The following is a 27,853-nucleotide window of genomic DNA, read 5'->3' on the forward strand; positions in this document are numbered from 1 at the left end:
TGCAGATACTTTCACAGGGGATTTTTCCTCTAATTCTTTAAAACGTTCTCTCCTTACCTAAGGTAGCATGGGGTATAAAACCCTGGGATCCTACCCAGATCACGAAGGTAAAAAAGAAATGAATGAATTCAGATGCTTTAAAAAAAAAAAAAAGGTGAGGAAAGAGTCAATTTAAAGATCCACACTTTTTTTCTTTTTAAAGATTTTTATTTATTTATTTGACAGAGAGAGACACAGCGAGAGAGGGAACACAAGCAGGGGGAGTGGGAGAGGGAGAAGCAGGCTTCCCGCTGAGCAGGGAGCCCGATGCGGGGCTTGATCCCAGGACCCTGGGATCATGACCTGAGCCGAAGGCAGACACTTAACGACTGAGCCACCCAGGCGCCCCAAGATCCACACTTTTCTAAAGTATAAAACTATGTAATAGCTCTGGAGAGACAAGCCTATACTGTCTTCACAACAAAAATGACAGTGTGACATAATTTTAGCTTGAGTATCTTAGACTAATCATTATAAGAACTGTTTTTATTCCAAATGATCCGGAACTCTAGAGAATCTACCAACTTGTCCTTCCTCTCATCTCCATTGTTTCCACCCTCTCACGGCAGTAAAAGATCAGAAGGAGAAAAAGGTACAAAATGTCAGCGTGGGCAATGTTTTTCCATCAAGTCAGGCATTTATAAATGTGAACATATTTGTGGATTTTTCACTGAAATATCTTCCTGCTTTGGGGCTGAATCTGTAAATAAGACATTCGAATCACCAGATAACAGTATCCATATGAAAACAGAAACTACATAAAACCGAAAGGATTACTAAATGTAGATGTAGGATTAGGTTATTCTAATTACTACAATCTGATAGTACATTGCTTATAGATTGCTTCTTGCTTCAAAATGTAATAATTTTAGATGTGAAAGTTATCCATCTCTGATGAAAATTCTGGACTACATTAACATTGAATAAAGTATTTATTGTGACTTTTTTCCCTTTGACATAAGATTGTTTATTTTTCCCAGCTCTCCAAATGACACAGTTGCTGAACCTCTTTCAGCTGGTCTTGCCTGAAAATAATGAAAGATTAAAGATATTAGAAATAGATAAATATACAGCTCTACATGAAATCCCTTAACACCATCATGTATTTTTTTTAAAAAAACCCACCCTATGTAAATAAAAAGTAAATGAAAACATGAACCCACTAGGAAAAATGATTTGTCTTAATAATATTACCTGTGAATCATGGTATTTCCATCCTATCATGTAATAGATCTGATATGTGGCAGGTACTGAACCATCCTCATTTCTGTACATTTCTATAAAGACAAATAATGGTTACAATCTGAAAAAAATGGAAGTAGGAAGAAAAACATCTGCTCAATAAAAGTCATGTCCTCCAAAGAGAAATGGGTATTGGGATATTCGGAGGACTTTGAGAATGCCTCACATGAAAAATCCTCAATGCTGAGAAGCTGACAGAAATATAGTTAAGGGCTGTTTGGAAAAAGGATACAGAACTACAGGATCTGTGTTCTGAAAGGAAGGACAAAAATCTGATGATGCCTTAACAGGAAAGGAAAAAGTACTGGCAACGTTAAGGGATAAACACGGTAGGGCGCGCATTCCTCAGTGAGGCGTGGGTGGAAAAGAGCCTGCTCGCTTACCTCTGTACACTGCCGCGGCCGCCAGCATCGTGTCTCGGTGCAGCAGGGCTTTTCTATTCCAAGCACAGTTACTCTCACCCATACCTAAAAATACACTACAGGCAATTTTAGATAAAACCGCCAATAGCTGAGCTGCTCAAAGCACAAATTTAACCTCTTCACATCCAACAGTGTACCCCTCCCCATTCTAATAGGTTGTAGCTAGGCTTCTTAGTGATCTAAGGCAAAAACTACTTGAAGCTTCTGGATATTAAGACCAGAGAAATCAAATTTCAGGAGGCAAGTCCCATGCCTTACTTGCCAACAGTGGTCTAAAGCAGGCCAGCTGGGCAAAAGCAAGGCAACTGACCCTCCAGGTGAGTCATGAGGAGTTGGCAAGTACCTTTCCAAGGATGCCACATTTTACACTCCTTTTAGATGCTCTTCAGAGGACAGGGCACTGCTACAATGCCTCACTCCTTCTAAGCCATAAATGTCTGATCGTGAAACTTGGGAGAGGGCTCTGAGACTCATTAGACAGTACCAAAACTACGATATATTTTCAGATTTTACAGTATATTACTAATCCCAGATTAGGAAGAAATTATGTGCATTCTTTACAGGGGCACTTTTCTTTGTTTTAAAATTTAGACTTCTGGGGCACCTGGGTGGCTCAGTTGGTTAAGCATCTGACTCTTGATCTCAGGGTTGTGAGCTGTGAGTTCAAGCCCAGCTTGAAGCCTACATACATACATATATAAAATTTAGACTTTTTTTTTTATTATTATGTTATGTTAATCACCATACATTACATCATTAGTTTTTGATGTAGTCTTCCATGATTCATTGTTTGCGTGTAACACCCAATGCTCCATGTAGAACGTGCCCTCTTTAATACCCATCACCAGGCTAACCCATCCCTCCACCCCCCTCCCCTCTAGAACCCTCAGTTTGTTTCTCAGAGTCCATAGTCTCTCATGGTTCCTCTCCCCCTCCGATTTCCCCCCCTTCATTCTTCCCCTCCTGCTATCTTCTTTTTTTCTTTTTAACATACAATGTATTGTTTCAGAGGTACAGATCTGTGATTCAACAGTCTTTCACAATTCACAGTGCTCACCATAGCACATACCCTCCCCAATGTCCATTACCCAGCCACCCCATCCCTCCCACCCCCCACCACTCCAGCAACCCTGTTTGTTTTCCTCCTATCAGTGAGGTCATACGATACATGTCTTTCTCTGATTGACTTACTTCGCTCAGCATAATACCCTCCAGTTCCATCCACGTCGTTGCAAATGGCAAGATTTCATTCCTTTTGATGGCTGCGTAATATTCCATTGTGTATATATACCACATCTTTATGCATTCATCTGTCGATGGACATCTTGGCTCTTTCCACAGTTTGGCTATTGTGGACATTGCTGCTATAAACATCAGGGTGCATGTACCCCTTTGAATCCTAACATTTCTATCTTTGGGGTAAATACCCAGTAGTGCAATTGCTGGATCGTATGGTAGCTCTATTTTCAACTTTTTGAGGAACCTCCATACTGTTTTTCCAGAGTGGCTGCACCAGCTTGCATTCCCACCAACACTGTAGGATGTTGGCATCCCCACCTACATCTGTCGTTTCTTGACTTGTTAATTTTAGCCATTCTGACTGGTGTGAGGTGGTATCTCACTGAGGTTTTGATTTGGATTTCCCGGATGCCGAGTGATGTTGAGCACTTTTTCATGTGTCTGTTGGCCATTTGGATGTCTTCTTTGGAAAAATGTCTGCTCATGTCTTCTGCCCATTTCTTGATTGGATCATTTGTTCTTTGGGTGTTGAGTTTAATAAGTTCTTTATAGATTTTTGATACTAGCCCTTTATCTGATATGTCATTTGCAAATATCTTCTCCCATTCTGTCGGTTGTCTTTTGGTTTTGTTAACTGTTTCTTTTGCTGTGCAGAAGCTTTTTATCTTGATGAAGTCCCAACAGTTCATTTTTGCCCTTGCTTCCTTTGCCTTTGGTGATGTTTCTAGGAAGAAGTTGCTGCAGCTAAGACCTCTTAGACTTTTTTTTTTAAGATTTTATTTATTTGTCAGAGAGAGGGAGCACAAGCAGGGGGGAACAGCAGGCAGAGGGAGAGGGAGAAGCAGGCTCCCCACGGAGCAAGGAGCCTGATGTGGGGCTCGATCCCAGGACCCCGGGATCATGACCTAAGCCGAAGGCAGATGCTTAACTGACTGAGCCACCCAGGCATCACTAGACTTTTTTCTTCAAGTTGATACCTAAAAGCTAGGATTCATATTCTTCTACTGTTCATTAACAATTAGTGCTGTATATTTTATTTTTTATGCATATACTAAAATTCCTTTGAGGCCACATTTTAAACTAGTCCACGATCAAAACAAACTTCAAAAGTAAAAATCCTTTATTTATTCTCTATATACTACACCACCAAAAATCAGTTCTTACTTTTGTTTTCCTACTTTCATAAAAAAGCCCCAATAAACTTCCCAATATCAGTTTTCTTCAGAAGTTTAAAAATAATAATCTTCCAAGTTTTCAATGGCCTTATTAAAAACAATCAACAAATCAGCTGTAGTAAGTAAAACTTTTTTCTCTTCTCCAATCCCAAAATGTTCCTACTATTCCTTAAGATAATGAATCTCTGACACTAAAAGCAATGTCCAGCATCCTATGAATACAACAGCCCCAATTCATGAAGAACAATAGATATACGAGCTAGACTGTCATGAAGAAAAAGGTGGCTCTTATTCTTGCTGTCACAATGCAGCTACATGACCTTAGACCAATTGCTAAGGGTCTTCTAGGTGGCTAGACCAGATGATCTCTGAAGGCTTCTATAGCTAACATTACAGACCCATTACATAATCTGATTTAAAAACATTCTCCTACATTGTATCAACCATATCAAGTGACCAGAGGTAAACTGGGAGTTGGATTGAAAAAATCTATTGTTGATGATGGCTGTGGTGCTTTCATTTCTGTTCACCTTCTCAGTGCCATGACTTATTACACCTTAGATATAGGCAATACCAGTGGAAAACAGGTTTAATTTATTTAATGTAAATACTTAATACATGGAGGGAGGGGGGAATACTTAATACACTAGAAATTCTAAAATGCCTTTTAGAAAATTGGTATTAGATACACTAAGATTATTAGGCATAATGTTCTCTCTGATACAGAAATTCAAGAGTACTACTGCATAACACTTATAGTCAGTAACTCTGCTGCTTGCCTCACAAGAGAAGCATTCCACCATACCAACCTTCCTTTCTCCTCGTGGTAAGCAGTGTGATGTGGCACAGAAAGTCTAGACTTTGGGATCATAATGCCAGTTTGGATCCTTAAGTAATCTAGGGCAACGTCACTTAACTCTAATTAAATGGTTTATCATCTTCAAAATGGAATGAGAACACTTCATAATGCATCATGGTAGACCTTTACTGAAGACCACCTGGGAAACACATTTAGGAACTTCTGACCAGCTCTGGGCTTTGGGATAACAGAAAAATCCAGGAAGCAAGTGACTGTTTAAGACTCTCACAGTGTTTTTAAGGTTAAGTTCAACTGCTTGTATAAAAATCTAATCTATTATGCTTTAGGAGGAACAATACTGAGTACTGTCTTTAAAAAACAAACAAACTGAACTTACCTTAAAACTACTGTGAAAGCCTCCAAAACTTTTCATGCATTCATCAGCTGATACACAACTTGTTTTGTAAAATTAGGTCAACATTCTGGACTTTTTTCTGTGAATTAATAACAATGGCAGCTCAAATGAGAAACACTACAACCATCAAGAAAAAAGTGTAACAATATAAAATAGCAAAAACCAATTTGAAGGCAACACCATGTTCCAGTAGGCAAAGCACACCTGGAGGTAGTCACCCAAGCTCCGCCCCCCCTCCATTCATCCCTGGACCACTCTCCTTCCCATCTCAGCTGCCTCTGACCTTTTAAAGGCAGAGTGGTTGAGATTTCAGGATCTGAGTTAGGCTGCTACACTGGACTTAAATTCTGGCTCTATCACTTAGATCACTTGGGCAAGTTACTTGATTTCTCTCTATGCCTCAGTTTACTCATGTGTAACAAGAGAGATGAACTATATTAGCTCTAGTTTTACCTTCCTCATAGAGTATGCTTTATGAACAATGCTGGAGGATGAGCTTTTTTTTTAAGATTTTTTATTTATTTATCTGAGAGAGAGAATGGGAGACAGAGAGCACGAGAGGGGGAGGATCAGAGGGAGAAGCAGACTCCCCGCTGAGCAGGGAGCCCGATGTGGGACTCAATCCCAGGACTCTAGGATCATGACCTGAGCCGAAGGCAGTTGCTTAACCAACTGAGCCACCCAGGCGCCCCAAAGATTTTATTTATTTATTTATTTATTTGAGCTCCCTGCTGAGCTGGGAGCCCAATGCGGGACTCGATCCCAGGACTCTGGGATCATGACCTGAGCCAAAGGCAGTCGCTTAACCAACTGAGCCACCCAGGCACCCGAGGGTGAGCTTTTTAACACAGTGATCTGACACTCTCTCCTTCACATGAAATTCTCCACCCACAGTACCAGGCTCACCTGATAAAATCTAGAGGCCTCTGGTGGACTATCCTGCATCATTTCCTATCATCTCACCACCCCACATATTCAAGCGATACAGAATTACTGTAGAGTTTCTTAATTAGGAAAGTGAAGGAAGCATCTCCATGATTTTACAGGGACCATTCCCTTGGCTTGGAAGGCAATGCCCCAAACCTGTACCACTCACTCACTCTCCTGGCAAACTCATTTTAGCTTAGGTCCTGCCTCTTCTACAAAAGCATCCCTGATACCCTAAGCAGATTTAGGGATTCTGTTTTTCCCTATACTTTCAAACACAATTATCTCATTTTACAGTTAAATGCCTATGTCTCTCTCTTTATCTCTATGTCTCTACTACAGCACAAGCTCCCTGAGATAAGGAACTATGTATTTTCATCACTGGCTCAATAGTTGGCACATGGTAGATGTTCAATAAATGGTAAGTGAATGAATATAAAATCAACCATTTAATGTTTTTATCTACTTCGTTAAATATCACTTTTACAAGTTATCTTTACATAATTCTTCTTAATCCTCCTAAGGATAAGAGATTCAAAGACTAAAATATATGATTTATGTAAAAGGCTTAACAGTAAAAATAAGAGAAGCACTGGCAAAGCCTCTCAAGGTAAATATTAGGCAACAGGTCCTCAAAATAGATGACCTATTTAAAACCCTTGGGGGAAGCAGGGGTTATCAACTGGATAGTGGCATGAGGTAACCTTCTGAGGGGGCTGGAAATGTTCTAATCCTTGTCTGGATAGTGATTAAAAATACAAGCAACTATACATGTAAGATTAGAGCATTTTACTATGCTAACTTCAATAAAAAAAAAAATGCACAGAGATCAAGTAGGCAGTATTGGACTTTGGATTCAAATCCTAATTCCAGTTCCGGTGTGACCATGAACAAGATACCTAACTTCTCAATGTCTCTATTTGCTCATTTGTAAAATTAGGGTATCAGAAAATGTCACAGAACTGCACCCAGCACAGAGTAAGTTCTATATTTTTAAATCAGTGGGTAGTAACCTTTTCCAACTGATGCATCTAATTTCTAGTCTCTTTCTTGCTTCTCTCTTGAAATGAATCATGAGCATAGCATTTATTATATAGCAGAATAAAAATAAATGCTGCATTTGAGAAATATTTTTATCATTAGAGTCTGAATGATACATCATCGACCCACCACCATCTCTCAAGTCTTTGGATGAAGGGACTCCGTGATTATGTCATGGGAAGCCAAGTGTTTGGGGCAATGCTTGGGAGGGGAATGTGTGATTTATCACTGATCCCCTGTCATCTCAAGCACACATGCTATAAGCTGCCAATCCTGTATTAAATTATAATGAACGAAGAGTGACTACAGTAGTAAGTTTTCAGCTACATACCTTTCTCCTTGTAAAGCCAACAGAAGTGCCATTCTCAGAGGAGGCTGGATGATGGGTAAAACGGACTGTTATAAATGGGCAGCCCAAAGAAGTTGGGTCAGGTAAGAGACTAGCAGAGCAGGAGTCAAGAAGGCAAGAGTTTGGCCTAATTCTGCCATTAACAGGCAAGTGTTCCCTTTGGGCCTCATATTCATCACTTGTAATACAGAGATAAATAGTTACCAGAGGACTACTGAGAGAAGCAACTGCAATAGCGTTTAAGAAAAGCTATAAATCTATAAATAACTGCAAGCTATGTAGTCTTATAAGCCTCTTGCTTAAATCATCTTCATTTTTCAGGATCCAGATTAAGGTTCCCCTAGGTAAGCACAGTTCTGGTTTCAACGAACACACCTTTAATCGCTTCAGCTTCCTTCATTCAGCAAAGCTGCCTATGCCATTTGGGTAATAAAAAGTAAAAGCTCATAATTTCTTAGGCAAGTCAAAGCTCTCCTTGGAGAAAATCACTTCTCCAGCAGCCCACTCTGTGGCAGATGTGTGTATCTGCGTACCTTACCTCTTTCAGAATTGGGAGGTAAGGGTTTGTATCCTTGTTGCTCCTCAAAGCCTCTTCCAGGCCATTTTGTCTCTAACTTGTCAAAAACAAGGTGAGACCCACACTATTTGGCCATCATCCTCTCTCACTCCTGCTTGCTGTCAGACACAGACATCAGGCTCCCAGTCCCTCTTCTCATTCATCAGAGGATTGGCACCTGATTCAGGTTCCATCTGTACCCCAAGTCCTGCCACCACCCTAGGTTAATAATCACCACTGTTAATAATCACCAGTACCATGGCCTCTGAGATTTTTTAGTCTCCCCACCATTAATGATTCTCCAATACTCTGCCTCTGCCATCACATCTGTAATACGTCCAGACACATCCTTCTTCTACTCAGTCACCGTCTATTAGGTTCCTAACGGCTCAGTATTTGGCCGTGTTCTCTTCTCACTTCATGCTCTCATTCCAGGCAATTGCTTCAAATACCACCAATTCACAAATGACTCATGATATTTTAACCAGGCAATCACCTCCTCTAAAACAACATACCCACACACCCAGCCACCTACTTGACATCTCCTCTTAGACATTTGACAAGCACTTCAAACCCAAAATACCCACACGTGACTCAAGAGGTGACCCTGTCTGTACTTGGTCTTCTTCTACTGTTTTCTCTGTCAATGAAGGGGCACCGTCTATCTGGTTATGTGAACCAGAAACTCAGCAGTTATGTTTGAAATAGCTCTGTCCACTCACCCACATGTAACCCATCAGCAAGGACTGCCAAATTTACATCCTAATTATCTCTAGAATCCATTCACTTTTCTCAAAAGTGAATGAATTACATCCTTAATCCAAGCCACCATCATTTCTCAATAAGCTTTACAGCAACGAGTCTCCCTACTAGCTGATCTGCCAATCCATTTTATCCAAAATGCAAATCTGATATCATGACTTCCCCCTTCTCCCTCCATTTAATGCCTCAAAGGGGCTTTAAGATACAGACAATCTCAACAGGGACTATACAGTCCCCATTTACTCACCAATTTCATTATTTAATTCTCTCCTTTTTATTCCCTGTACTCTAGCCAAAATGCCCTTTCAGTACTTGCCATGCTCTTTCTTGCCACATGCTACTCTCCCTGCCTGCCACTCACCTCCCTCCCCTCTTCACCTAGTTAACTCATCTTCATTTTTTAGAGCACAATTACCACTTCCTCAGACAAGACTTTCGTTGACTCTCTCCGACTAGGACTTATCCCTTTAATAAACCCCAATCCCACACTAACCCAACTACCCGCTTTCTTGTGCCTGGACCTGAGCTGCCAATTGTTGTTGGAGAAAGTCACTGATGTGCTCTACCTGCCTCAGATGCACCCTTCAAGAAAGTTCCACCATCTTTTTAGAAGCAGTCATAGCACCATGCACCCCTACTTTGTAGCACTTACCACAATTCTAATTTAACATTTATCTTTATGGCAGCTGCATGATGTCTGCCTCGCCCATTTTATTTTATAAGCTCCATGAAGACAGTCTGCTTTCTCCTCACCAATGTATCCCTAGTGCTTAGCCCCAGTACCTTCCATCAAGTCTGCTCTCAAAATATGACTCTCAAATGGAGACTAAACATTCTTTAAAGTGCGTTACCTTGTAAATCTTCCATCAATTCAAACATCCCAGGATAGTTAACTTGAATTTCATCAGTATCCTATTTAAAAAGAAAAAGGAATATTCATTTGACATTCATCATAAAAGACCCAGATTTGAAAACGGGCCACAGAGATTACCCAGACCAATTTCTCATGGTAAACAGGAATGTTCTTTATAATAATCTTTACAGATGTCATCTGGTTTATGCTTGATATATGAAAATGTCAAACTGCAGAATAAATATTCACTATTCTAAGAGAAATCTTCCTAAAGATTCTTAATCTTTAGATCTCTGTAAAAAATTCCCTATATTGGGAATTAGCCCCCAAATACAGGACACATACTTTTTTTCCCCCGTTTGGTATCAAAATGCTGCATGTAACTAAACTTTCATCTTATTTGCATTAACCACTTTCGAAGTGTCTAGATCTTTCCGTGTTTTGTAACTTTATCTAATGTGTTCATTATTCCTCCTGATTTTAGACTTTAATGTTGAACAGAATCAAGTATAAAGCCCAAAGAACACTTATCAAAAACATCCATTCTAGAGGTGCCTGGATAGCTCAGTCGGTTAAGTGTCTGCCTTCGGCTCAGGTCATGATCCCAGGGTCCCATCGAGTCCCACGTCAGGCTCCCTGCTCCGTAGGAAGTCTGCTTCTCCCTCTGCCCCTCGCCCCCACTCATTCTCTCTCTCAAATAAATCTTAAAAAATCCATTCTAATTCCCAGACAAATGCAAAACAAAATGACCACTATTTTTAATCTTAAAGATACAAAACAAAGTATAAGCAAGAGTTGCCATATTCTTATATTGTTGATGGGGCATATAAATTGATGCTACGTTTGTAAAGTCATCTGACCCTATCTGTCAAAATTTCAATGTATAGACTCTTTGACCCAGCAATTCTGTTGCTAGAAATTGACCTGACAGATGTGCCAAGATTATGTCAAAGAAAATACATTACAGCACTGAAATAGCAACAAAACAACAATGAAAAACCAAAAAACTAGCTGTAAATAATCTAAATGTCCATTAATAGAGAATTGATTAAAGTATATCTACTTAATGAAATACCATACAGCTGTTAGGAAATGTGGTCGATATTGTAGGGGAAGATCTCCAAGATACGCTATTAACTAGGGCACCTGGGTGGCTCAGTCCGTTAAACGTCTGCCTTCGGCTTAGGTCATGATCCCAGGGTCTTGGGGATCAAGCCCCGCATCAGGCTCCCTGCTCAGCCGGGAGTCTGCTTCCCCCTCTCCCTCTGCTCCTCTCTGTCAAATAAATAAATAAAATCTTAAAAAAAAAAGAAAAAGGTATGCTATTAACTAAAAAAACCCCGAAGAGTGCTTATAAAAGCAACAGAGGGTATATACTGTTGCATATGTAGGTTTAAATGACATAATTGTATAGTGGTCTATGATAAAAAATTGTTTTGAAAGGATATACACACAACAATGGTCATCTTTGGGGAGAGGGACCAGGTATCAGAAGTCAGGAGGAGGAGACTTCTTTTCACTTTAGACCTGCTCTGTTTATCTCATTCTATCTATACATTTTTTAAATTTCCTTTTTCTTATTAACATATGCATGACCATGTTGTTCATATGTGCTCTTTTTAATAAGACCATCTCTGGGTAGTCAATTTCTTCTCTATATTTTTCTACCTTAGGAAACTATTTTTTAAAGAAATCATAAGATTAAAAACAATAGTCATTAAGCAATATCCTTCAAAAACAATCTTTCAATGAAACTAAAAGCACTACCTCCATCTCAATCAAAAGAATACCACAATAGCTTTGTCAAAGTCCTTATTCAAATTAAGATGGACCATATCTGCAGTTTTCTCCTAATATATTATCTGGCAACTCTATTCTAAAAGGAAATGAGCCTCATTCAGAATGCCCACCAACTCTGAAAATAATTCACTATGAAAGTCATATAAATGTAAACAGGCAAATCTTGAATTCACTTTAAAAATAAAAATCCACTGCAGTATAAAAATGATATACCTAATGTATGCAACTTAAACCTATGTAACTGATTTTATAAGCTTCTGGGATGGAATTTTTTAGAAAATGAATTATGATACAATGTTAATACACCACATTAGAGACAGTGTATATGTATCAAGGAACAAATTTGTATATATTTATTATTAAATCATTAATTTTTATAAACCACAAAGAAGATTCCACACCAATATTTTTGTACCTTAATGTTTGAGTTATTCAGTTCATTTTTTAAAGAATATAGAAGGTATTTCCATAATAGATTTCCCAACTAACAGAAATGTAGGATTTTAAGTGCTATGTTAGGTTAAACATTTTTAGCAGAAAATTTTAAGATTTTATTTATTTATTGAGCATGCACGTGCTAGCGGGGGGACAAGAGAGAATCTCAAGCAGACTCTGTGCTGAGCGCAGAGCCCAACGTGGGACTTGATCTCACGACCCTGAGATCCTCACCTGAGCCAAAATCAAGTCGAACACTTAGCCAACTGAGCCACCCAGGGCTCCAGCAGAAATTTTTCTAAAATGCACAGTCCACTTTACAACCATACAAAACCACAAGAAGACACACTTTTGGGGGTCCACAAAGTCAAAACTATTCTTAAAATAATACTAAGATGCTATTTGGCTTTTTCACCTCTCAGTCTCTCATGAGTACACTGAATTTTTCCTAAGTTACATGACATGTGATATTCTCATAGACAGTCTTATGACTGCAGAAGAAGGCATGAGAATTTAGCACTTTTATTATGTCATACGTTAAAGAAATTTGTAAAAATGTAAAGCAATGACATTCTTCTAATTTTTTCTTTTGGAAAATAGTTTCTTTCTTCCCCCATAAAAAACAGATGTTTTATGTTAACACATAATAGGTACACTATTGTTAGTTTTAAATGTATTAATAAATACTAAAATTCAGTTTCAATTTCTAATTTGGTTAATATTAATAGACATAACCCACATAACAAAAGCTCTCTAAGGTCCTCAATAATTTTAAGTGTGTAGCAAGGTCCTAAAAACAAAATTTTGAGAACCGTGGCTCACAGGAGAGAACTAAGATTTGGGGGATTAAAGAGGAATGACAAATTGCCAATTTATCTCTACAGTTTAATGTTTACGACCAAAATGTATTTGTGTTATTACTTATATAATTAAAAAACGGTGAAAAATATAGTGATCCCTCTTGTACAATTGCCTGTATTTGCCAGTGTTTGCTTTAATTACAAAGCAGCACCCTCACAAAGCAGAGCCTTCCCCTTTCCAGCTGCCAACAACTGACTGTTGTTTTGCTGACTCAGGCCATTAGCAGTTTACAAAAGACACAGCTGTAAAATCTTGAGGGTTGCTGTCATTTCCTAGCCTACTGTCTCTTCCCTTCTTGAGGCCCCTTTCCAACTTCAGAGACTCTCATGGACTATGGTCTATGCCCCGTGCTTTCTAACAAGACAAGGAAGGACGGGACAATCTTTTCTTGGTTGGTTGACTTTATGAAATATATTCACATTAAATCTCCTTAAATGGCTATTTCAATCTTAAGCCTATGATCAATGAGAAGCTTTCTTCATCAGGAAATTCCTATTTCCTCTAGAATAGAGATGTGTTTTTAACCTGAGGGGTTTGGAAAATCATAGCAAGTCTACCCAACTGACCTCTGAAGGCAGTAATAAAATCCTTTAGAGTGACTGTGCTAATGAAAGGAGCTAGAAGGGGCAACCACTGTCTGTCCAGATGACTCCCTGTTGGAAGCCTTGGATGGCAAAGTACTAGGAGTATGAGGAGGGGGAGAGAGGAAGGCAGGAGCAAATATTTATTGATCATCTACCATGGTCCTGGCACTTCACACCCTTTATCTTAATACTAGTAGCCACCTGAGGTGAGAAACATTTGAATTTCTCTTAAAAAAATGAATGCTCAGAGACGTGAAGTAAATCTCCCAAATTCCCCTAGCTAGTAAAGGGGCAAGACAAGGAACCAAATTATACCCGTCAGACACCTTATGCCCCGTACCATCACTGTACCGTACTGACTCCATATTTCTTCTGACAGCTTATAGGTCCTCTTTCCAGATCTCTCTAGCCCTAATGGTGTATAGCCCCCTTTCCTACATTTTCTACCTTTGACCATAAATGCACATACCTTCATTTCTGCCTCATACAGCACGATTTCAGTTGAGGGCTGGTGGTAGAGGTAGTGCTGTAAATGCTCCCGTACATCCTCTTTTCCCCATTATCTGAACTCTCTCATATTACATATAACTCTGGATTTAAAAATTCTAATGGAGTAGTATGTCTTGGAAAACAATCTCCTTGTTAACTGAGGTTTGGGTTTTTTGAGCTACATATTCAGGTAAGAAATACTAAAAATTTCATGTTCCTACCTTTATCAATCAAGACGTGTTTATACAAACTAAATTTAAAAAGAGAAAATCTGTGAAAACCTTTTCATAATACCATCGATACCTACAGATCTCTAATGAGAAGTTGTTTCTGAACTGTGTGATCAATGGGTTAATGAGAATTAATCAACTCTCTTGATAGTTACCACAGTCAGTGTATTAAAGCCAGCTCTCCCAAGCAGATGTCCTAAGTCATTGACAGCAGTGAAAGGAGAAACGTGTGGAGAAAATCCTCCTTCCCTTTCTGTTTCTGCTAACTGTAACGAACACCGAAGTTCATAGAGTGTGTCACCTCCAAACATTGCGCCAATAAATACTCCATCTGGTTTTAAAACGTAATGAATCTGTGATAAATACAAGACAACAAAATTAGTTAAAATTTTATACTAAAAAAAGTTAGGATAAAAAATGTTAAAAGAATAAATATATGCTGTCTAAATCAATATTTTACAATCACCATTCTTATTTTGTCAAATAATCAGAAAATTTAATAAGTAACACCTAAGGCAACCAAATGTCAGAAAGAAACTGCTGCAGCATATGTATTATTATAAAGATGGACAATAATTCATTGATAGTATTAATACCTATAAAATATGTTATATGTTTTCAACTTTTCTAATAATAGACACAAATTACTTTTATAATGAGAAAAATACTGAAAGAAAAAAATTTAAAGTGTGGTAGGTTGCAAAAATCACAAACCTCTACTGCGCCCTTTAAATGTCACCCCCATCAAACAACTCCCATTAAAAATTTGAAGTCTACTTCCCCTCTCCCTGAATCTGGGACAGCCTTGTGACCTGCTGCGGCCAAAAGAATGCAGCGCAAGTGGCAGTGTGCCAGTGTCACAGAGAAGTCTGAAATGGCCTTCCGCGAGTCCCTGTGCTGCCACCATGCTGTGGACAAGCCTGAGCCAGCCCAGTGAGGGGTGAGACACATGAGGAGCAGAGATCACTCAGACACCCCAGCTAAGGCCATTCTTGAGAGGCCAGCTTCAAGACAGGCTAGAAGCAGATCACAGACACTGGCTCTGTGAGCCAAGCCAGAGCCAGAAGGATTTCCTATCTAAGGCCAACCCAAACTCCCACCCAATCCACAAAATCCTGAGCTAAGTAAACTGCTGTTTTAAACCATTAAGTTGGGGTGGCTTTTTAGCAGAAAAAGCTAATTTGTACAGAAATTATTGTGATTCACAAGATTAACCTAGTCAAACGTTAGTCTCCTTGAAGGAGAAGTAACTAACTTACTTTCCAACTTTAAAACGAAAGCAATTTTTAATTGATAACTCAAGCAAAACAGTGCCTGTAATGGCTTCCAGAATCACAAATGTTTACTCATGGACTCTCTTAGAACCACCATCTGGAACTAGATTTGATGGACCATTCTCAACAATAAGGAACATTACAGGAGAAGGTAGATTCTGAAGTAAACCCCAAATCATAGTAGGCTCTCTCATCAAAGTATCTATCCTAAATTTATATTTAATAAATTATGAAGCAATTACAAAACAGTATATAAGCAAACTATAAAATCTTCACTTTCTTCCCTTCTGCCCTTTTAGTGTTGCTTCCTTCCCTTGTCACCAAACTGTAATATAGCAGGGATCTAAAATTCATTCCTCAGCTCTCTGCAGCTTCTTTCTACCTCAGAGGGGCTTATCGATTCCCATGGATTTCACAAGGATGATTTCCAGTCACTATCTTTAGCCTGGACATCTTCCCAGAACTCTAAACTCATTTTCATCTGCCTGTGCCATGGAATTTGTCTCTTGGCAAACTCACCCTCCCAACACAACCAACACACACACACTTATTCTCAAACCCACTCCCCTCTCCAATTGCCATATTTCTGTCAAGTACCATTTTCCATTCCCTTTATCTGATCATTACCATTCTTTCCCCTGCTTTTACTAAATATTCTCTCAGGCATCCAGACTCAAAACTTTAAGATGAGCTTGGACTCCTCCCTGTCTCTGATCTTCAGATCTAACCAGCCACCAAACTGTTGATTCTTCCTTTACAGAGTCCCAAACACTCTCTCTTCCTGTTAACTCCTGCCACTGTCACCTAACTTCAGTTTCTCTCATGCTTGGATGATGGAAGCAGTCTCTTTAATTGAACCAAAACTTCTGGCATCAGTTTTCCAAGTAGCAAAATGAAGACATCTTACAGAGTTATTTATTTAATGCACATATAAAGCAGGGCACAGTGATTGGCAAACAGTGTGTGCTTAAGATACGGTAGTTATCCTGCCTGCCGGCCTTTTAAACATGTCACTTTCCTCTTCAAAATCCTCCACAGCAGCTCTGAATTGCATAAAGAATGAACTCTAAATTCCTTAATCTGTTACCCAAATCTTCCTAAATCTGGTCCCAAGATACTTTATCTCCCAGTACTATACTAATCTCCAAAGAGGCTTCCTCTCTGTCCCTTCATGCTTCTGAGGCTCTCATATCTCCCACCTATCCTGTGATTCTGCCTTCCCACCCCAAATCTGACCTATTCTCTAAGGCCCTGCTAAAGTAATTCCCTGTTCTTGAAGCTCTCCTAGGCTACTCCAAGCCACTGTGATCTCCTTCCCTCTTCTGAACACAGTGCTTTTTACCTACTCTTCACCAGTTCATTGATAAATGCTACCCAACAAACATACCTCACATTCTCTAATTATAAGGCACAGGGAAGATACAAATATGAACCAATAGGTTCCTACCCACACAAAATTTATAGGCAATTAAGAAAAGGGACCCACACAGAAAATGTCTTTTATCAATGTGATGTTAATATCATTTTGTCCAAGTCATTTTGTATAACTTTTCATAAATATTTAAAACATCTCCATAATTAGATTTCTTGAATTCCTAGGCAAGGGAGTCACTCAATGTACTTCTTAATATGCCAAAGGGCACCAAGTGTATCTGGCCCACAGAAGATGATAAATACTTGATTTGCTTTCATTTCCAACTATCAGAAGTATAAAATGGAAAATATTTGGAAGATTCTGATAAAAACGGAAATATTTAGAAGTTTCTAATAATAAAATAATACAGGCTATTAGAGAATTTCTTACCTGTTCAAGCGCTCTAGGAAGGTCATTCACCCAGTGTAAGCTAGAATATTAATAACATTTTGATTTTAGCTTAATTCATATAATTAGTATAATTATCACTCATATAAAGAAAAGCCATCAAAAAGGTATTAATTTTGAAGTCTAAAATTGCATATCAAAATTCACTGATTGTTTTCATACAAGTTTTAAAGCAAAAAATATTCCTAGGGGAAAACCTTCCTTCTGTGACATGAGAAAATGTTACAGTACTATAAATACTATATACTATTTAGAACTTAATTTAGGAAATCTCTTGCATTTTTTTTTGCCTCTACTCACCCCCTACCAGTGCATGATGATATGTGATGGCAAGAATCATAGTCTCGGTAGAGTTTGGTCATACTTTCCTGACACAGGTGGCATCCTCCTATGCTGACTTCCAGGATAGCACTGAATACCCATTTCAAACCATACTGTTAAGCTCACATTTATCTTTCATGATGCTTTGTAACAATTATTAGATACTTTAGAAATTAAGAAGGAAATATCACAAGCTCTATCATACTTATGGGGAAACTGAAAGCAACAGAATTAGGTACTTGCAAACAGAAAGCAGAAAAGCTAAAACTCACATTCTAACTCCCCGCCCAGGGCTCTTTCCCTTAGACCAACATTCTCTGTAATGTTTTTCATTTCATGATAGAATGTGAATAATTTTCTAAATTTGCCAAGCATACCTTAAAAAGTATGGAAGAAATTACAAACTCACTGAAGGAAACAGCTAAAGTGCAACTGTTTGGGAATGAGGCGTTCCTGGGATATAGGCCTTTCAGTGCTAACACTAGCAAAGCCTTGGGTGAACCACAGTGACTGGTCACTCTAAAAACAGCGATCAAAAGGGCTGTGCTGACATGAAGAGCATGTTGAATCTTTGAAAGAAAATCTGACTATACAACAAGATAGGGGAAATAAAGTTACACACAGACTTTTATTTTTCCCTATTAGATGCTGAGTTCTTTGAGGACGGGATCCCTGTCTGCATTCATTTTTCTATTTCCCCAAAGCATCTAGCTCAGAGCCTCGTGTATTATAATCTATTCAATAAACATTTATATGTTTGTGTAATCAATGTGCAGGGACATGGTAGGAAGCACAAATGGGAAAATATAACCTTAAGGACCATATTTCTGTGTGGGAGAAAAACTGAAGTTGAAGGAACTACTAGCTTTTCCTTACTTGCCAGACTGAGTTTATAAGAGTGCTCTAATATTTGAATGTTGGAGCCAGTATACTCTTTCCAACTCCTGCCCTCATCAATATGGATACTAAGTTATGTATACTGGGGAGGAAAACCCCTGTATCACAGATGAGCTTTAGCAAATTGAAAAAAAGTTAAGGTACTATAGCATATCATCTCCACTAGGGAGCATATAATTCGTAATTCTTTACCAGAGAAATCTTACAGTTTATAAACTAAGAAAACTGGTTTGTGACTTTAACGAAATTATTAAGAATTTACTCCATTATCTATTTTCTTTACCCAATAATATTAAAACTGTATACCATAAGTTATTTATAACATACACTTTTAAGAAGTACAAATAGATTACCAACCTTAAACTGCTAACCACCAGGTCAAATGTATTTTCTCTGAAGGGAAGGAACTCTTCATCAGCTAAAACACTAACAGTAGGAATTTCCATTTCTAAGATATTTTTCTAGTGGTTAAAAAAATAAAAGTTCAAAATACATTCAGAGAAAATCTGTTACTAATGCAATCATTGTTAAATTTAGTCAATGTTATATTTACTTGGCAGTTTCCATCCCTACCAAAAACAAACAAACAAACAAACAAACAAAAAAACCCAAAACAGAGCCACAGAGAAGCTCAAAAAGTGTTTCTTAAATGAGAACTAAGACCAGCCACAAAAACTGGCTAATGGTTTGGAAAAATATAAATAGGATACCTATCTCACACCAAAACAAATCTCAGAAAGCTGAAAGTTTCAGTGGAATAACTGAAGCCATAAAAGTACTAGACGAAATTATGGGTAAACATTTTTATACTCTTAGATGGTAACACTTTAAACAAACGTGACTCAAAAGCCAGGAACTGTAAAGGAAAAGACTGATCTATGTGATGATAAATTAATCAAAAACTTCTAAAAACCCATAAACAATGTAAACAACACACTTTGGAAAATATTTACAACAAAAATGATGAAATTAATATCCCTAAAAAAACAAACTCTTAAAACTACCCAGAGAAAGAACACACTAAGGCAACAGTGCAGGTATAGGCACATCACAAAATTACTTACAAATTCACAAATTAAGAAATACCAATAGCCCAAAGACATCAATAGCTATTTGGTTGCATTCAAAGTGCAAATAAAACTATCAGTAAGATTCTACTTTCTGCCTATCAAACCTACAAAGACAGAAAAAATGGCCCAGTCTCGCCAAAGAAGAGAAAAAGTGCTTTCATATAATATTATTCTTTCTTTTTTTTTAAATTTTATTTTATTATGTTACGTTAGTCACCATACAATACATCATTATTTTTTGATGTAGTGATCCATGGTTCATTGTTTTCGTATAACACCCAGTGCTCCTAACAGTAGTCTGATGTATAGGAATTTATTTCCAGGGAGAAAAATAAATCAAATGTACCAAGTTGCTTTATATAAGGATCTTCTTCACAGTGCTGGTTATTAAGAAACTAGAAATAGAACTGTCCTTCAATAGAAATTTAGCCAAATACACCATGGAATATTCTTATATTGGAATACGATACAGCCTTTTAAAAAGGTGGAATTTGTGCGCACATATATCATTCATTGATATAAAAGAATGATACCCTGTGAAAAACATGGCATGTTACCATTATACCATTTGTATAAAATTGTATGTTGGGAGACAGTTCTACATCTGCAAAGGTGGAGATCAAAATGTCACCCGTGGTTGCCCCTGAATGGTGGAACCAGGGATGATATTTTCTTTCCCCTTTACATTTCCTGTACTGTTTAATTCTTTATATGTGTTATACATAATCAGAAAAAAAAAAAGCTATTTTCATTTTGAAGGAAATAAAAATAAAAACTAAAAATAAAACCAAGAGATCAGAAATCAATAGTGTTATAGAGCTACCTACCAAAGCATTTTCTGCAATGTCTACTTGGAAAAACTTTCCAACAGTTTCCTGCAATGGAATAAAGTAAATCAGATAATACAAAACAAACAAAAAACCACTAACAAAACAAAATAATTGTTGAAACTGCTAAACTAGAAAGTGGCAATCATAGAGTTACTTTCAGCTTTGTAAGGGTATTTTTCTGCATTAAAACCAGTATGGTAAACAACTAGCTACAATAACATATAGTAAGTTACACAGACTTAAATACATGCAACCATGCCTATATTTAACACATTTAACTATATTTAATAAAATACACAACATAGGTGTGAGTAATCAACCTCTTTAGTTCACTCCACTGGATTAAGGCTTATGTGTTAACTTTTCCATAGCACAACATGCTGAGAGCTAGTCCCCATTCCTGGGCCACAAAAGACTTAGATAGTTTTCCTGCCTTTCAGCCGTTCATTCAAAGAGTTTACAAAGAGTAAAGAAAGACTTAAAATACACAGACACTTGGGGAGAAGGGGAACTCACTGGTTTCATTTTCCCTGTTTCATCTCTTCTTTCTTCCTTCCAAGAGCACTGCACCATTTCTTTCCCAGATTAACACCTTCCACTATGCTCTTTTCTCCAGGATTCTGCTCCACCCATCACCATCTCTATTAATCTTCCATCTCTTTATTCTGTGTCTCTTTCCCTTACCTTGAAACAGGCGTAAGCCTCCCAATCTCTCCTCACCTCTAACTACCTTCTAGTTCTGTTTGCAATCTACAACTCCAATTCTCATTAATGTCTTTCTCCTCAATTCTTGGTAACCTATTCCCACTTTCAGGGCTCTAACAACAATATTTATAAAGATTATTAATGACCTAATCAACTACAACAGAGTGTCGGCTTTCAGTCCTACCTTACTTGACCTCTTTGAAGTCCAGCACTGTTGGTGGTCTTCTAGAAACTTCTTCAGTACTTTCTACTCTGCTTCCCCTCCTTCTGATCCTTTCTACTTCATGCACACTCCCTTCTTAAAGAACTTCCCTGTCCACAACTTGGAAAAGGTACCCTATTATTGCCTGGTCACTGCTAACTAGTCAAGTGCAACTGGTGTGCAGGTGAATGTTTAACTACAGGCTTCAGAAAAAAAAAGGTGCCCCGAGTTGTATGTAGTGTTTGTCAATTTAAAAAAAATTTAGTAAGTTTGATATAATCAAAATCTATATATGATACAAACTGAATTAAGGAAGACTTTCTGTAAAAATAGTCAAGTTTATTTCTTAAAGCAAATTAAGTCATTGAATACATATACCTTATTCAAATGCTGTGCTATGTAACCTCTTCCACAACCAACATCCAAAGCAAGGGAAAAATTTCTAAAAAATAGACACAGAAGTTATGTTTTTTTTTTTTTTTTAAGATTTTATTTATTTATTTGACAGAGAAAGACACAGCGAGAGAGGGAACACAAGCAGGGGGAGTGGGAGAGGGAGAAGCAGACTCCCCGCCGAGCAGGGAGCCCGATGCGGGACTCGATCCCGGGACTCCAGGATCATGACCTGAGCCGAAGGCAGTCGCTTAACCAACTGAGCCACCCAGGCGCCCAGAAGTTATGTTTTGTCTGTAATAACACAGTCCACAAAACAACTACTAAAAACTAATTTTTCTTAAGTAAAAACATTTTAATGAACACAACTTTCAAAAAGTTACATCATCTGCCTTTTCTGCCTCACCTTATAAGCTGTTTCTACCAGAGAACATATTGAAGGAGCAAGTCTATCTAGTCCAGACATTCACAGGACCTCACAGTCAACTGGCTTTCCATGAGGTTGCTCCATGATGTGGATTCAAAGAACAAATTTAGTGGGGATATTTTAATTTAATAATATATACAAATAAAGAATGAAAAGAAGCTAACCTAAATTAACATGAAAATATTGGCATACTTATCAGGAACTTAATTATCCCTTTTTCTCAAATTTGTTGAGGCAGCAGATAATTTAAAATTCATCACGTAAAATACCATGAAATACTAACATGTTAAACTAAAAACAAAACAAAACAACTAAACAGTAGCCAACTTTTACTGAAATCTTAGCAGGTTTGGGGCGCCTGGGTGGCTCAGTTGTTGGGCATCTGCCTTCGGCTCAGGTTGTGATCTTGGGGTCCTGGGATTGAGCCCCGCATCGGGCTCCCTGCTCAGCGGGAAGCCTGCTTCTCCCTCTCCCACTCCCCCTGTTTGTGTTCCCTCTCTCACTGTCTCTCTCTCTTTCTGTCAAATAAATAAATAAAATCTTAAAAAAAAGAAATCTTAGCAGGTTCAAAGCAATGTGCTAAGTGTTCAAAGTAAGTCAACCCAAGGTCACTCAACTAATAAGCAGTAGTCAGAACTTGAATTCAGTTAGTCAGAATTTTGACCCAGAATTACTATCCCCCATACTACATTGCCTCCTCTAAATATATGTCATACAAAACCAGTTCACACATCTAATTGTAAGCCAATTTCATATGACAAGAAAACTTAAAATTTTATCCACGAATAACATTTTTTATATTGGAAACAAAATTGGCAGTCCTTTTTCAATTTCTGTTAAAAACTTATGTCAAAAATATAGACCACCAGTACACAGTTGGAGAACTGGTGATGAGAAAGAACCATTTATTTACATAATGCCCTCTATCTTGATTGTGAACATAGGCAGTATGACATGGTAAAGTACACAAGCTTTGGGATCAGAAAGACATGATTTAGAATTCTGGGCCTGTAATTTATTGGCTCTGTGACCATGGACAAGTGATTTAATCTTACCGAATCTGTTTCCCCATCTATAAAATGGAAAAGCTACTACCTCCCTCAAGAGAATTTTATGAAATGGCGTGTTTAAAGTATCTAGCACAGTACAAATACTCAACAGAAGTTGATTATAAGTTGTTACTACCACAGATTAAAACAGTTTTTTTAAAAGATTTATTTATTCATGAGAGAGAGAGTGTGAGCGAGTGCACATGAGTGGGGGGGAGGGGCAAAAGAGAGGGGGAAGCAGACTCCCCACTGAGCAGGGAGCCCAACCCCAGGACCCTGGGATCATGACCTGAGCCAAAGGCAGACGCTTAACCAACTGAGTCACCCAGGAGTCCCCAGATTATAACAGTATTAAATGGACTTCAGATACCACAAATAAGACATTTAATAATCTGTGGGTTATTTTTTTAAGAATCAACAAAACATCAGTGTGGACAATATAAACTATACTTTGTAACAATAGAATGTTAGTGCAAGGGCATTTACACTGTATTTTTTTAGACTGGTATTTTTAATAATTTAGTTCTAAAGAGTTAATGTTAGTTTAAGACATGCTTTTAGCCATAATCACAGGTCTCTCTGTAGATCTATGTTTTGCTCAGTACTATGACATAAAAAGATTATAAAATCCATACTGATTTGGAAAACTTAATGTTTCATTTTTAATAAATGGCCTAAAATCCAGGCAAATGAATGGCTGCAGTACACAGAACTAGCTATTTGTTTCAGAGCCTTAAAATAATGGAATAAAACAGATGAAATGGGGGTGATTATTTGTAACAATGAGGCATTTTTTACCATATGAAATTAATTCATCCCAAGATTCTTTTAAGTAGCAAGAATATTTCTAAAAAATGACTTGAGTTTTTGATTTAAAAAAAAATTCCCCTTTTTATAAACAAATGTAATAAATTCATCCCATGTTGGTCTAATTAATGGATGTCTTTTAAACAAAAGAGCACAAAGAAGTGATTTGCTAACATCACAGAACAATTCTACAGTAAAGACATTATTTAACCATTATTTATGTGGTTCCTGCCACACAGCTGTAAACCTGAATTTGTAAAATTGTTATGCCTAATACACAGCAATGAATTCACCAAGGGTTTAATACTTCATTAAAGTGTTCTCTTCTCAAATCTGCCTCTATGTAATTGTCATAGAACCCTACTGCCATTAACAATACTTAAGATAAAATGGCCGAAGTCTCATATAACCTGAGTGGGGAACAAATCTAGGTAGATTTCCTTCACTGAGATAGTAAAGATTCTGTTTTAATTGTAGTTAAACTTTTAAAGCTAGGTTTATTAAATCTTAAAAATTCACAGCTGGTCAATTTTTACCTCCATTTTTGGAGCAATGTTTTCATTACTGGCTTTTAGCCAAATGAAACTGGATCAGTCATTCAGGCTCATAGAGAAGCTATGAGTTGTACTTCTATTCATTCTTTTTTTTGGCAAAAAGGATAAAAAAAGAACACTTGCTCTCCAGACATAAAAAAGGAGAGACTTGGGGTGCCTGGATGGCTCAGTCAGTTAAGCATCTGTGTTTGGCTCAGGTCATGATCCCAGGGTCCTGGGATCAAGCACCACATCAGGCTCCCTGCTCAGTGGGGAGTCTGCTTCTCCCTTTCCCTGTGCTCCTGCTCTCTCTCTCTCAAATAAAAAAAAAAAAAAGGAGAGACTTAAGAGTGTGATTAAAATCACTAATTCCGGTAATAAATTCCTCCAGATTCTGCCATTCAAGACATTAAGCTCTCAGCATTCAATCTCTTGAATCTTCAGCCAAAAGTTAATTGTATTTTATTATGATAATCATTACTTACCTGGCTATGTCATACACACGGTCTGCAATCCGACTTCCAACCTGAAGGATTACAAGCAGCAATGATGTATAAAAGTTGAGTAGGTTTAAAAGAGAAGCAACACTTTTTCTTATATTCAATAATCCACATGTTACTTATGTTTCAACATGTTGATAAGTACTTCTCTCTATCCCATTTTCAATTTGACCACAAATTATATCAATTTGACCATAAATTATAAACACCATAAATTAAACTATCCCAGGAAACAAATTCAGGCAAATTACTTCAGAAGTCCATTTAATGAATCCAAGACTAAATATTCATGAATATGTATATATTTGGCCTTTACATTGTATGTTCTATGTAAGATTACAAGGATAAGAAGCAACAGGAGCATAACAGATACATTATTGTCCACAGATATTAACATGAGATATATGAAAGTGAAAAAATATTGTTAGCTAGGGTTTATTACAGATCAATGTATAAAGATCACTTTAAAACTCTATTATTTGGGGGCACCTGGGTGGCTCAGCTGTTGGGCGTCTGCCTTCAGCTCAGGTCATAATCCCAGGGTTCTGGGATAGAGCCCTGCGTTGGGCTCCCTTCTCAGCGGGAAGACTGCTTCTCCCTCTCCCACTCCCCCTGCTTGTGTTCCCTTTCTTGCTGTCTCTGTCAAATAAATAAATAAAATCTTTAAAACAAAACAAAACAAACAAAAAAACTCTATTATCTATAAAGACTCCTAAGAAATTCTGTGGAACTACTGAACAAGTAAACAACTTTTCCAAGGAACATGTGCAAATTAGAAAGTCAGCCAAATCTGAAGAAATTGCACTTTATGCTGTTCTCCCCAATCCCATCCCAATCTAAAAGAGGCCATAAGGTAGGTGCTTCCTTTTTGCTAGGCTAGCCTCATCTGTCAGGAATAAAGATGTGAGAAATAGTCCTCATACTCTACTATTCTTTCATAAACACCCCAGAGTTTCTATTAGGACTTGGAAGTTCAGAACATATGTGTATTTGCTTTGGGGGGTAGTGGGGGAAGGGAAAGAAGTATACCAGATCTACACGCTTTGCTTGGAGAAAAGTGGTTAGAAATATACATCTTCTAAGTACATGTCATTATGAACCCTAAGAATGAACACAGTCATCATCTGGTCAGGCCAAGCTTGCACAGACCTCAAAAACTGTTTCTTGCTTCGGCTTTAAAGAGTTCACTACACTTAACTTCAATTTTGCTTCATCCCCAAAGAAACATTTACTTAGGTCTGAACTTGGTGCTGTGTGTCCAGAGAGTAGAAACCCTCAGTTTCTAGTCCACCTAGACAGAGGAAGAGGTCTTTCAAACAAGCACAAATCTGAGATCTTAATTTATCTTAATTACTTTTCCTAAAACATATATCAGATCCTATCACTCCACTGCTTAATTCAACACGCTAGGGGCGCCTGGTCAGCGGGTTAAGTGACCAACTCTTGATTTTGGCTCAGGTCATGATCTCAGGGTTGTGAGATCTAGCCCCAGGGTTGACTCTCCCCTCCCCTCAAAACAAACAAACAAACAAACAAAAAACCCATTCAACAGGCTCACATTCCTCTGGAACAGAACTGACCGACAGAAAAACAATGAGAGCCATATGTGTCATTTTAATTTTCTAATAGCCACTTTTAAAAAGTAAAAAGGAACAGGAGAAATTATTCTTCACATATTTTACTTAGCCCAATATAACAAAACTACAATTTCAACACGTAATCAAGATAAAAAAAAACAACTGTTAATGAAATATTTTGCATCCTTTTTTCACACTAAGTCACTGAAATCCAGTGTATTTTACAGATCCAGCACATCTCAACTGGACTAGCTACATTTCAGGCACTCAATAGCCACATGTGGCCAGAGATTACCATACTGAATGGGCAGTTCAGTTAGACGAGAAAATCCAAAATTCTTATCTACAGCCCTAATAACCTGCGCCTTCCCTGACCTCCTCTCCCACTCTCTCCTTCACCGAAGCTTCACTGGAGGCATCAACAAGGTCCTTTCCGCCTCAGAAACTCTTCACTTGTCCTTCACTTTGCTTAAAAGGCTATTCCCTCCAGATCTTAGCTTGCCTAATTCCTCATCATGTCGTCTGCCTGAGCGGCCTTCTCTGACCATCGCAGTCACTATACTACTTCACTTTAGTACCTCACCTTACTTCTTTGGCTGAAACTACATTTCTTGTTCACCGACGCCCCCAAGAATGAAACCTCCTGAGGGTAGCGGTCTTACTCTGCCCAGGACAGAGCTGTAACTCAAGCGATATCTGAATGAATGAATGAATGAATGAATGAATGAATGAATGAATGAATGAATAGCACCTTACAAATATCCTCACCCACCCCTTCAGTGATTACAGTAGACGCCGAGACAGGCAGTGCAGCTGCTCAAGGTCACCCGGCGGGTGGAGGCAGCTGGGGTCGGCTGGGACCTGGCCGGAGCCCCCGAACCGGCGCCAGAGCTCGGCGCCGCCCTCCCCCACTGCCCCGCGGGCTCACCTCCTCCTTCAGGTAGTCAAACTTCATCGGCTCAGGCTGCCGGGCCGCCCAGTTTTTCTGTTTCCTCTTCAAATCCCGGTCGAAGATATTTAGGGCTCTGGGCGAGGTGCTGCCCGGGGGAGAGACGCCGGAGGCGACCTTCCTGAAGCGGAGGTTCCTTGCTGGGACCCCCGCTGCAGGAGGTCGCCGCCACAAGAGCCAGAAACCGCCCAGCCCCAGCATGTCCAGCGGTGACGCCCCTGGCCGCTGCACTTACCTTGCGCATGCGCCACCGCGGCTCCGGCGCCTGCGCCGGAGATC

General features: G+C 38.4%; 1 protein-coding gene across 4 annotated transcripts; it reads right to left on the reverse strand.

Moving 5' to 3' along the window:
- Positions 1-596: 596 nt before the first annotated feature.
- NDUFAF5 (NADH:ubiquinone oxidoreductase complex assembly factor 5) lies at positions 597-27,830 on the reverse strand. 4 transcript variants are annotated; one of them, XR_004679427.1, is made up of 12 exons: positions 27,554-27,817; positions 25,034-25,074; positions 21,718-21,781; positions 20,430-20,477; positions 18,890-18,993; positions 17,297-17,336; positions 14,374-14,571; positions 9,818-9,878; positions 5,314-5,410; positions 1,665-1,759; positions 1,234-1,316; positions 597-1,064 (listed from the first exon to the last, which is right to left on the reverse strand). XR_004679427.1 is itself a non-coding variant. In XM_035005821.1 (11 exons), the coding sequence occupies exons 1-11, from the start codon at positions 27,773-27,775 to the stop codon at positions 972-974; spliced, it is 1,038 nt and encodes a 345-aa protein (XP_034861712.1). In that variant the 5' UTR covers positions 27,776-27,830; the 3' UTR covers positions 597-971. The 4 variants fall into 4 exon arrangements, 2 of the variants coding, with proteins under 2 accessions (XP_034861712.1, XP_034861714.1); XR_004679428.1 differs by having other exon boundaries at positions 1,015-1,064; positions 1,665-1,748; positions 27,554-27,830; XM_035005821.1 differs by lacking the exon at positions 5,314-5,410 and having other exon boundaries at positions 1,665-1,748; positions 27,554-27,830.
- Positions 27,831-27,853: the final 23 nt, after the last annotated feature.

The sequence above is a fragment of the Mirounga leonina genome, unplaced genomic scaffold (assembly GCF_011800145.1).
Source record: "Mirounga leonina isolate KUSES-001 unplaced genomic scaffold, KU_Mleo_1.0 Mir_150, whole genome shotgun sequence".
NCBI classification, from domain to species: Eukaryota; Metazoa; Chordata; class Mammalia; order Carnivora; family Phocidae; genus Mirounga; species Mirounga leonina.